The sequence below is a fragment of the Macrobrachium nipponense genome, chromosome 30 (genome assembly GCF_015104395.2).
Source record: "Macrobrachium nipponense isolate FS-2020 chromosome 30, ASM1510439v2, whole genome shotgun sequence".
Taxonomy (NCBI): domain Eukaryota; kingdom Metazoa; phylum Arthropoda; class Malacostraca; order Decapoda; family Palaemonidae; genus Macrobrachium; species Macrobrachium nipponense.
Genome location: NC_087218.1, coordinates 2,512,101 through 2,524,565, shown reverse-complemented (window position 1 = coordinate 2,524,565; position 12,465 = coordinate 2,512,101). Strand labels below are relative to the sequence as shown.

The window sequence follows — 12,465 nt, the reverse complement described above, 5'->3', positions numbered from 1 at the left end:
TCAACCGCCCCACAGGTGTTCACGCGAGTGTTCACTCTGGTGTCGGCTTGGGCCCACTCGGTAGGGATACGTCTTCTGAGGTATCTCGACGATTGGTTATTCCTGGCGAGCTCCCGCTCACAGTTGCTACAAGACAGAGATCGACTCCTCGAATTCTGCTGCGATCTGGGGATTGTAGTGAATTACGAGAAGTCAGATCTCAAGCCCAAGCAGAGGATGAAGTACCTGGGCATGCTGATCGATACGGTAGCAGGGTGAGTCTTCCCTGCAGGTTCGCGGATCAGCAGGATCAGGGAGGCAGCAAGACGGTTCCTGTCCCTACAGAAGCAGCCAGCTCAGCAGTGGCAGGTCGTGATCTGTCACCTGTCGTCTCTTGAGAAGCTAGTCCCTCACGGGCGTCTTCACCTGCGGTCTCTTCAATGGAGACTAAAGGAGTGTTGGTCACAGGCAAGAGACCCACCTTTCTTCCCCGTGTCTCTCATGGAGGTGGTGAGGCAGGACCTAGCCTGGTGGCTGGACGATGGGAACCTCGTAAGAGGAGTGCCTCTTCGCCCTCCCCCCGGAGATGTTGCTGTTCTCAGACACATTGACCGAGGGATGGGGCGCACCTGGAGGAGTTACTGGCTGCGGGTGTGTGTGGAACCATCATGACAAGCACCTTCACATCAACGTCCCGGAGCTCAAGGCGGCGTTTCTCGCTCTACAAGAGTTTCAAGATCATCTGGTGGGACACTCAGTGGTGTTGATGAGCGACAACACCACCGCAATGGCATACGTCAACAAACAGGTGGGCCTAGAGTCCCTCCCATTGCATCAGTTGACGTTGCAGGTGCACGAGTGGACCAAGGCATACTCGGTAGAGCTGTCAGCCCGCTACATTCCAGGCAAAAGGAATGTAGTGGCAGACAAGCTCAGCCATCGGGATCAGATGATAGGAACCGAGTGGTCCCTTCACCCAGACGTGGCGGAAAGGCTCTTCAACCTGTGGGAGCGTCCAGTCGTGGATCTCTTCGCCACCCGGGCACGGACAGAAAACTCCAGGGTTTTTCTTATTCGGCTGTGCCGGACCCGTGGGCAGCTGCAGAGGACGCTCTTCAACACCCATGGGACAACCTCTTCGTGTACGCCTTTCCCCCGTTCTGTCTGATTCGCAAGGGGATCAGCAGGGCGCTGGTCACCCCGAATCTTCGGATGATCCTGGTGGCACCCAAATGGCCTCAGGCCGTTTGGTACCCGGACCTGCTGGCTCTCCTGTCCCAGCCACACGTAGAACTGTACCACCGGTCGGTTCGGTCCCTGTGTCTTCACGGCTGGCTGTTATCCACCATCTCTTGCGAGCGAGAATCTTTTCTTGCAGCACAGCAACAGAGATGGCTGGGTACCTCAAACAGTCCTCTGCAGCTGTATACCAGGGAAAGTGGTCCGTCTTCTGTGGTTGGTGTCAGAGCCACTATTCAGCAGGTAGTGGATTTCCTCATTTTCCTTCGCCGAGAGAAGCTCGTCTCCGTCTCCACAGTTAAGGGATACAGAGCCGCCCTGGCCCTAATCCTTAAGCTGCGAGGAGTGGATATCTCCTCCTCCTTCGAGATCTTCCTCCTTATGAAGAGCTTCGAGAGGTCTTGCTCACCCAGGGAACTCAGGCCCCTGGGGTGGAACGTGACTCTCGTCCTTAGGAGTTTGACTCGAAGACCCTTCGAGCCGCTCTGAGAGTCGTCAGGCAGGGATCTGACCCTCAAGACCCTCTTCCTGCTGGCCCTGGTATCAGCGAAAAGAGTAGGGCAACTTCATGGTCTTTCCTTCAACGTTAAGCATTCCAGGGGATGGGGATCCGTGACGCTTGATTTCGTCCTGAACTTCATAGCGAAGACTCAGAATCCTTCGGTCCCTGACGACCGGTTCGAGTCTTTCACGATCCCCTCCCTGAAGGACTTCACTGATAACGATGCGGATGAGATGCTGCTTTGTCCTGTAAGGGCGCTACGGCACTATCTGAAGAGAACTTGACACCTCAGGCCTGAGTGCCAACACCTCTTCATTAGCACCGGGGTTACCAAGAAAGAGGTTTCCAAGAACACTCTTTCTTTCTGGCTGCGTGAGGTGATCAGGAGGGCATGCGACGCGGATGGTAGTGATGACATCCGTACCCTTCGTCCGAAAGCTCACGAAGTCAGAGTTATTGGTCCAACCCTTGCGTTCCGCAAGAACTTCTCCATGGCGCAGGTTCTGAAGGCAGGGGTTTGGGCCAACCAGACCACCTTTACTTCCTTCTACCTTCGGATATTACCCACAGGTCTCTGACACCTTTTCCTTGGGACCCGTGGTTGGCTTGCTCAACAAGTTTTGTTAGCCTACCCAGCACCCGAGCAGACAGAACAGCATCGCATCCTTGCGTGACTACATGAATGGACAAGAGAAACAGTGTGTGACTGGCTTCTCTTCCTCCTTCGTTTTTCCTCCTCTACCTGTGGGCAGAGGGCCGCGGTCGTCACTACGCTGAACAGGAAGCAGATGCAGGTAAGCTACATGACTGAGCTCTATCCTACCCCTTTCATTAGGGATAGGAGTATTTATCCACCACTCCCCAACAAGGGGGTGAGTGGAAGCCAACAAGAGACAAACCCATGACTTCATTTTGGCTCTTGAAGTAGGAACTAGTTCTTGTGTATTTGCTATTTATAAGAGGTACACTTGCCTCCCTCTTATAAATTTATAAGGCCTAGGGTTATGATTAATGATATATTGCCAATATGTTCGCTGTGACCTATTGGAATGTGGAGAAGCAACGACCCGAGAAAAGCTGATCAATGGGTTTCTGTGGGTGGCGTGAGATAAAACTGCATAGAAAGACAAGTCAATGTACGACAGTTTATGAACTCTTCTCAAAGTGCCTTTGGGAAACTGGTTGCAGCCAGTAATATGAGGCGCTAACGAACTGTGCGTTCGTATGTGCGTGTGCGCCTCTTCTGTTAAAAATGTATGATACCCAAGTCTATGGTGGATTGACTTAGAGGCGGCTTTGAGAGAAAGGCAGGATGCCGTGGTGCTCTCCGAAAGTATCTTTATAATATAGTGCTTGAAATATTCCGGCTGCTTGGGTGAGTTTTGAACTGTTTTAGCCAAAGAGTGGCTTGTTACCTATTTGACATTTTTGTGGGAATATTCAATCTTTAATCTCTGATTGTTAAACTTGTGTGTGTACTTACGGGGTGTTCTTATGTCGTTGAAACAGATGGTTCTGGCAAGGAACTATGGGGGGACCGAGGGAGTCCCGATGGATAATAGACATTTTGGTGTGACTATTTACTGTTTAGACATTTTGATAGTGGGGTAACTTGAATAAAGTTAGTCTGTGAGACCTAATTGTTTTGCTGTTTTTTCGTTGTTAATAACTGTTTATTTTATAATGCAACTCTCTCATTTTGGTTACCTGTTAGAGTGGAGAGAAAGAGGTGAAGAGAGAGAGAGAGAGCCGTCGCTTGGCGAGAGAGAGAGAAAGAGAAGGTCACGAGCCGTTGGTTGTTTAGAGAGATTGTGTATGCCTGACGCTCGGAGTTACACATTTACCAAATGAATAATGAGGTTCATAACCTCATTACAGGTGGTAGCAGGTGGTGAAAAAACGGTATAAAAGGTTTTTTTTATGCCTGAGAACGCCAATGAAGAGATAGGTGACCAGTTAAATATGGAGGGGATTGTTAGATCTCAGTTGCTAAGTGAAAGGGGTAGAGAAATATCCATCCGTGGGATGTGGGCTGAGGAAAGAAATTCTATTAGAGTCATCAAATTTGCCCGTACTGAGATCCTCCAGGGCGTGAGAGTAACTCAGTCTGGTTTGTGAGTGAGCGTTTGTCAGGTGCCTTCTCGCCGATCGCGTTTGCATTGTGCCAACGAGATTCGCGTATTCCTGGGTGGTTTTCTCTTGTGTTGAACATGTAAGTGTTACTGTGTGTTTTTTTTTTAATCCTGGGGGCTTTTTTGGGATTGGTTTAAGAGGTAAAAAAATTTTTCGATCTTTGCCCATAGTAGCAGAAGTGACGTGTTTTCTTTATTGGCGCCTGTTTAGAATGGACGCATTCGTCTTCCTTTAATATAAGGGTGTATAAAGATGTTTTTTTATGCATGCGAACTGTGCTTGGATAGCATATTTCGCTTGGAGACAAAGCGCCCACCGTTTCCTACAGGCTCAGCACATTTCTGCTAACCGGCGCAGGAAGGCGTTGCATGGCGGGTACTGCCTGCCTAAGGGGATATTGCAACGGGAGTATGGCCTGCCTCAGGATAGTGCATGCAAGGGTACTACTGGCCTGCCTAAGAGGGTATTGCAAGGAGATGGGTACTAGTGTAAACCTCCGGGGGGTCCTCAGACATTGTTCAAGGGGAGATGGGTACTGGTCTGCCTCGGGAGGTGTTCTATCGCTTGACAGAGGAGTGTCAACGCTCAGTGGGGGGGGGGGGAGAAACAAACTTTTTTTTTTTTTCTCATTGTGGGTGAACTCCTCCTTCCTTTTTTTTCTTTGTGTCGGGCTGTTGGAATACGAGTCTGGCCTTGACAATGAATGCTAGGACATCAGCTGATTGATTAGTTGATGAAGTGAAACGCCCGTAGAGTCTTTTTTTTTTTTTTTTAGAAAAGAGATTTCCTTTCTCTTGGATGAAGAGAAAAGGAAATAGAAAGAGATTTTCTTTCTCGTGAATGAAGAGAAAATGGTAGTTAACATGCACAGGATGTGTTGTATGTTTTCCTTATTCCTTGGAAGACACAAATATAATGGGGATACACAGATTATTATTATTTCTTTTATTGTGTTGGAGGGATTACTTTGAAATGCCGATGAGTGGTGTTGATTGTGTGGGTGTGGCAGTGGTGGTGTATGCTGGAGAAATTGTGTGTCATGGGGGGTCAGCATTACTGTTGTATGCTATTTTGAATTTCACCCTTACTTGAGATCTTTGCAAGAGAATTGTTACTATGGAGAGTTATTATTATTATTAATAATTATTATACTTGAGATGTTTCACGGGAGGGTTGCTTAAGTATAATTATCATTACGAGAGACTTGTTTTACGAGAGATTTGAGATATTTCATGGGAGATTATTTTATAATTATTACAGATAATTATTCATGGAGAATTATTACAATGAATTAATGGGAGAAGTCTTGTCATAATTATTTGTTGAGTTTTTGTAACTTTGGAGAATATTTCAGTGATTCGCGAGTGATGAGTTTTGCTGAATCTTGATGAATCTGGCTGAATCTTGGTGAATTGTGTTGAATCTTGCTGAACTTTTGCTGAATTTTTGTGCTGAATTTTTGGAGAATGGATAAGCATTAACATTGGTGATGTTTTTTTTTATACTGATACTAGTGATTTTGATGATAGCAAATTTTGGTGATTTTGCTGATAATGATATTTCTGATACTGATTTTTTTTTATACTAATACATGGGTGTTGTAATGCTATCAAGGGTGGTGAAACCTTTTTTGAATTTGGGAGGAACTAACAACACATTATTTTTTTTTTTCCTTTTTTTTATGAGTTCAGCAATTAATTGCTTGACATACGCGAGTCACGAGAGATAGTTGGTAATGCCGTTGATTTTTCTTTTCTCCTTTTTTGGAAGTTAGCCATCGCTGACACAAGTTCTTTTCATCATGGGTGAATTTGAATTTATTTTTTCTCTCCAGTTGGTGTGAATATTTTTTAATATCTCAGTTCGTGACTTAGAGTCATTAATCGGGAACGTGTTTGTGTTTCAGCTATTTGATGCTGTAGAGAAATTTACGGGAGAATTCTTGCATTTGAATGCATACGTAATGGCGCTACATTTTTTTTTTCTCTGGATATCTATGTTCCAGAAATTGTGAGTTTTCTTCCACAATACCTTTGTTGTATTTGTGACAACTTTGTGAGAGATAGGAAACTTGGTTAAGTTTTCTAGTGGCCTATGTCGTAGTGCATATGGAGAAGTCTTGGCTAAGACACTTTGAATTTGGAGTTCTGTTATAAGGAGTTGTGGCACGTTGGTGATTATTTCTAGAATTTCCTAGACAGTTTTTATTTGCCGAGTTTTTGCCCTTTTTTAGCAGTTATGCTAAATTGAGAGAGTTTTATAGTTTTTGACTATAACATTGAGTTACTCCCTGGAGAATTGAGATATATTATTTGGAGTTATAATTGGAGGTATATCATTTTGGAGTTATAATTTGAGATATAATATATTGGAGATATTTTTCTGGCCATTTTTGATATTTGTCAATGGTGATGAGAGCTATGTTTAGTTCAATTATTTTGCAGCCGTCTTTGTTGCAAATGGAGACATATTTTTGAGAAGATATATGGGGCAATATTTGTGAGTGGGTCAGCTGGATGCTTTGAGTGCAAATTTTTTTGAAGATAGGATTTCATTTTTTTGATATTCCTTTTTGGAGATATATTTTTTTGGAGCCTTGTTTTATTCCACATGGAGTATTGGGGAAATAGAGGTAAATATTTTTTATTTTTTTGCCGAAATAGAGGTGATTATTCTTTATTCCTGGAGTGGTTTTTTTTTATTAACATATGGCTATCAGAGAAATAAGAGGGAATAATATGGGGTTGGTTATTAACCTAATGGAGAAAATATTTTTTTTTCACTGGAGTGCTCTTATTATTAATATAGTGTCATATAATTATATATGGAGGTGGCATTAATCTTGGCGGGTGACCCTTTTTTGTGGTTATGGGAGTTTTGTCTTTTCGAGGAAAGAGAAGATTTCTGTGGTTCTTTCTTTTTGATTTCGTGACTATTTGGAGACAAGTGGCATTACTGCATTACGAGTCCCTATGGAGATGTGTGCATTTTTTATGTTCACAAGTGTGTTATTTTGGAGGCATATAATTGGGCAATGTCATGTTGAGAGTAAAGTCTTTGAGACAAATGTTTGAACACATTAGTCATATCCTGGAGTTAATTTTGTGAAATGTGTTTACTTCGTGTCAGTTAGACAGTTTTTTTGAGAATCATGAGTTTTCCAAACTTGTGTGTCTGACTGGACATTTTTTATGCTGCTGTTCGAGCTCACATCCGCAGGCGGATTTTCTGCTGACAAGCGATGTGATGAGCCGTGTACTGACTCTTTTCCTCTGATGGTGATTGATCAGAATTTTTGCAATATCTGGAAATGTTGACAATAGCATTTCACGAAAGCGCATGGGTAAGAGTTTGCTTTCTGGACATGTCCAGTCGATAAAGTTGCGATGTCGAGAAATTCCGTAACTTTAGATGGGGCATTTCTTGGGAAAAACGCGGGGGGTTATTCATATTATACATGTACTATGTATTTTGTGATTGGGGAAATCTACTTGTGGTTATCTTTTTTTTATTTTTCTTCTTTTTCCTACGAGAGATGTAATTGGGGGATTGAGCTTAAATGGCATTTCTTTTTGGACGGGAGATGTAATTTTTCGGGAGTTGTTATTTACATAAATGGGAGTTTGACATTAAGTCTCATTGTGTTTAATTGCATGAGCAGTAAAGGGGTTTTTGCTGTTAAACATTGGAGATTTTTTACTGATTTTGTGGGTTGTTCAAATATCAGAGCTCGAGAGAACATTTTTTGGGTCTGGGCGTGTTACGTGATTTTTTTTTTTTTCTTGGGCTCGTTACAATTTTTTCTTTTTTTTTTACTTGTGAGAACATTCGAGCTTGAAATGTGAGTGCAGAAGTCCGTGGAGTTGCTGTGAGTTTTTGGATTGTGTGTGCTGATGTGTGAGTTTGGAGAATTGAGTTGGAGAACTTGATGTTTTTTTTCTTTGAGAGTTATGATAATGACTTATGATCTAGTAGTCATATTAAAGGGAGTTAATTGGGAGACGTTCAGTTAGTATTTCTGACCTTTTGAGATCATTGTTTGATAGAAGTAGTATGTCTGGGTTAATTCTTTTTAGATTGACCAATGACTTGACTGACATACTAACACACCAAAAAGTCGTTTCCCAACGCTAGCAAGACGTCCACCAGCCGTGCAGAGAGGTTGCTGTCATTTTGTCCATGGTGACCACGAGAGTTCTACAGCGTGTCTTTTGGGATCTGCAGAAGTCGTTAGAAGTCTTCTACGATGAGGGAGGGATTCCGTCTTCCTACAGTCTGCTACAGTTAGAGCAGCTAGTTGCAGACAAAGAGGGATATTCAAGAATCCAATATAATAGAAAATTCTAGTGTTATTTTGAGAGATAAAAGCGTAACAGACTTTATTTTATAATGCCAGAGACGTGCAGTTATTACTTATATTTTATTTAAGCCGGCCAATGTGTTTTATATCACATAAGCTGTTTTGTTTGACCATTTTGCTAGGCGAGAGCTAGCATTGATTAGTGGCCGAGCCGTATAAGGCCTAGGGTTATGATTAATGATATATTGCCAATATGTTCGCTGTGACCTATTGGAATGTGGAGGAGCAAAGACCCGAGAAAAGCTGATCAATGGGTTTCTGTGGGTGGCGTGAGATAAAACTGCATAGAAAGACAAGTCAATGTACGACAGTTTATGAACTCTTCTCAAAGTGCCTTTGGGAAACTAGTTGCAGCCAGTAATATAAGGTGCTAACGAACTGTGTGTTCGTATGTGCGTGTGCACCTTTTTCTGTTAAAAATGTATGATACCCAAGTCTATGGTGGATTGACTTAAGAAGGCGGGCTTTGAGAGAAAAGGCAGGATGCCGTATGCTCTCCGAAAGTATCTTTATAATATAGTGCTTGAAATATTCCGACTGCTTGGGTGAGTTTTGAACTGTTTTAGCCAAAGAGTGGCTTGTTACCTATTTGACATTTTTGTGGGAATATTCAATCTTTAATCTCTGATTGTTAAACTTGTGTGTGTACTTACGGGGTGTTCTTATGTCTTTGAAACAGACAGTTCTGGCAAGGAACTATGGGGGGACCGAGGGAGTCCCGATGGATAATAGACATTTTGGTGTGACTATTTACTGTTTAGACATTTTGATAGTGGGGTAACTTGAATTAAGTGAGACCAAATTGTTTTGCTGTTTTTTCGTTGTTAATAAATGTTTTATTTTATAATGCAACTCTCATTTTGGTTACCTGTTAGAGTGGAGAGACAGAGGTGAAGAGAGAAGAGAGAGAGAGAGATGGAGAGGAGAGAGAGAGGGGAGAGAGAGAGAGATAGAGAGAGAGAGAGAGAGACAGAGAGAGAGAGAGAGAGAGAGAGGGGTCGGAGAGAGAGAGAGTGAGAAGGTCGCGAGCCGTTGGTTGTTTAGAGAGATTGTGTATGCTTGACGCTCGGAGTTACACGTTTACCAAATGAATAACAAATTTGGTCCAGAAGTCTGACCACTGATCCTGCGGTGCACACCCCGATCAGCTGGGCAGAGGCTAGGATCCCTCCCTTTGCTCTTACGACCAGGGAGGGAACCAAGGTCGGACGAACACCAGTCTGTTCATAAGACTCAGGTTCCACCCACCAATAAGTGAGTCTTCCTATTGTTAAAGGACCGAGGGTTTGTATACATATCGGAACAAATAAGAATTTGTCGAAATTGTATTTTTCCTAACTATACAAACCTGAGGTCCTTTACACAGTCCCACCTCATGCCACCCCTCACTCTGCGTTTCCTGGGCCTAAAGCAAAGTGACTCCTCTCCTCGCAGTCGAGCTGACCGCCAACTGCCGGACAAGTAGTTAACTACCGAACCCCCTTGTTCGAAGCTTACGACCGGTTCAGCTGCCGCTAAGTACCTTCCTATTGTTAAAGGACCTCAGGTTTGTATAGTTAGGAAAAATATAATTTTTGACAAATTGTTATTTTGCCTGAAGGTTAATAAAATAAATAAATGGCAACAGTATATCATATCTGTTCATGGGAACACAATAAGAACAATATAAACGATTGTATAAGCTAAATGCTTAAAGCAATTGTTTCCAGTAACACTACCCTTGGAGAGCAGGTTTCCAAATGTTAATAATTAATGATAATAATGAAAACGTAATTACTTCCCAACCTGAGGCTTACTAAGAAATTATGAAATTACCAAATAATTACTAGTCTCTCTCTCTTAGTTCAATAATAATGAACATTATGTAGAAAACATCATTAAACATTATAATTATCACAGAGAAGCACTTTCAGACCTTTATTTTAAGGAATAAGATGTTTAATGATTTTACTCTTTTCATGATCAAGAGACTTTTTTTTTTTTTTGTCCCCCTATTATGAGAGTTACAAGTTGTAAGAATATAATTTGTTGACAGGTTAGAAAAATGGAGTATGGTTCTTCATAAGTAATATCTGTCTAGTACATATTTGACTTGATCCTGGTGAATTTCAGAAAGATGCTGCTGGAAGAACAAGAGAACTTAGAGCTCTACAAAAGGAAGAGGCAGCATTGGCAGCCCACATTCTTGCACTGAGGCAGGAGAAAGACCATCTGTTATACCATTTAGCTCAGGCATCTTCTTATAGTGCATCAGTGGTACGTAACATAATGACGAGAAAACTTTGTTCCCATCTACAAAATTATTCATCCTTGAAATCAAGAGAAGGCAATAAATTTCCATTGATTTCATTTTTTATTCATTACAAATTTTTATGACTACCACAGATTTTGGAGTAGATAATGAATTAAGTCGTGGCATGATTTCTTTTAAAACAGAAAGGAAAATCCTCAAAGTCAGGTGGCAGGATAATGGGACAAGTGGGAGAACTAGATCGTTTAAGAGCATTTGTCTCGCAACAAGACACAACAATATCTGCATTGAGGTAATCTTGGCTACTCCAAATCAACCTACAATCTGTTTTACTATAGCACGTAAGGCCTCTTCAACTGTAAGTAGCTATTATTTGAAAGCTGTTTTCTAAGAGTTGAGACAGTTACTCTGGATTAGGATTTTCTTCAAGATAATAGGTACACTTGGTAAGTGGTGTAGGCGACAGATTTACAGTACGTACATATTTTCATTGTACAAAAAAATTAATTTCAAATCGTTTCAACTTGCAAGACTTGATAATTTTCATTTCAGAAGTATTTGGTTATTATTCCTATTCCTGGAAGACTGGAGTAAAGGAGGTCTACCTGTACGCTGGTAAATTGAGGATAAGCTAGCAGCTTTTACATACTTACACAAGTGTCATTTTCAGCCCAAAATATGAACACCCATTTAGAATATGTCCATAAATAGTGCTGCCATAATTTTGGAGATTTCTGGATGTGGCAATAGTTTTTAGTCTGAATTTTCACTTTCATTTCAAGCAAAATGGCAAAGTAAATGTGTGTGCAGTTTAGGAAAACTTCATAAAAAAAAAAAAAGTTAAATTAATTGATGTAGTACTATATAATTACCATTGTTATAAATCAAAACTACAATTATGTCGTACTGCTTAATGCATGGAGCTTTTGCAAAAACAAAAATATTCCTGTTAGAGTACACTGGATGAATGGGGACTTTTCATACTACAGCAACTGCTTGTGTATTACATAACTAAACTTTTACTGGGACGAAGATCATTAACTGCAGCCAGAACAGGAAAACTAGCATCCCTGTCTTCTGAATTTTATTGATAAAGAAACAGCCTCATCCTGCAGTGGCACTCAAGTAGCGAAAAAATATTCTTGGTCTTTCAAAATTATGGAAGACCAAATATGTTTTCATTACTTAAATCCCAGTTTTGTACACTTAGAAGTCAGTATCCTGGCCTTGGCCAGGACCTTGACTGGGTCAGGGTCTCTATGGTAGTTTCTGATGTCATAACTTGGATGTACAAAAATAGACAAGCTTTGAGTATCCAGTTTGTTAACCTGGTATCGTCTTGGCCTTTCTTGACCTGGCTTATAAAATATGAAAAAATGAAAAATTACTATTCAAATCCATATTCTTCCAATTTTCTCAAAACTTGAGAAGACTGGTTTTCAAACTTTAAAATAATGCATTAATGTTATCCATCATAAAATTCAAAATTGTTACCAAAGTTCCAACCCCCTTTTCTTATATATCCGCCTTTATTTCTTTCTCCTGGGAAGGCACGAGATAAGCGCTCTCCGCAACAAAATGGGATCAGTCACCCTTCCAGGTGTACCACAGCTTCCTCCTTCTAAGGTCCGGCCATCCAGTAGCCTTCCGGAGCGTACACCCACCGCAACACACAGGAGTGATCATACTTTTGGCTATGCCACCAGCACCCAGCCTACTTCAGCCACCGATTCCAGTGATGTGTATGAAGAAGAGGGGGCTGAAGAAGGCACCTTTTTTTCTGGTGAAGATGAAGACGGAGAAAATTATGACGATGACAACAGTGGCAATGATATAGTTGAAGAGGAAGAAGATGACAGCAATGATGATTCAAAAGGTGACTCGGACAAATGAACAGATAATATGGAGTTATTGTCAAAGTATGGCTGATAAAAATACATAGTGCATATTTCATTCATACAATAAGCAATTTACTGAGTGTACTGGGTTCCATAAAATAAT

General features: G+C 41.6%; 1 protein-coding gene across 1 annotated transcript in view; it reads left to right on the top strand.

The window, feature by feature from the left end:
* LOC135201955 (uncharacterized) overlaps positions 1-12,465 on the top strand; it is a 63,590-nt gene extending 51,125 nt beyond the window's left edge. The window contains 3 exon segments of the mRNA XM_064231235.1: positions 10,326-10,469; positions 10,650-10,756; positions 12,015-12,465. Coding sequence (XP_064087305.1) covers positions 10,326-10,469; positions 10,650-10,756; positions 12,015-12,357 — 594 coding nt within the window. The 3' untranslated portion in view covers positions 12,358-12,465.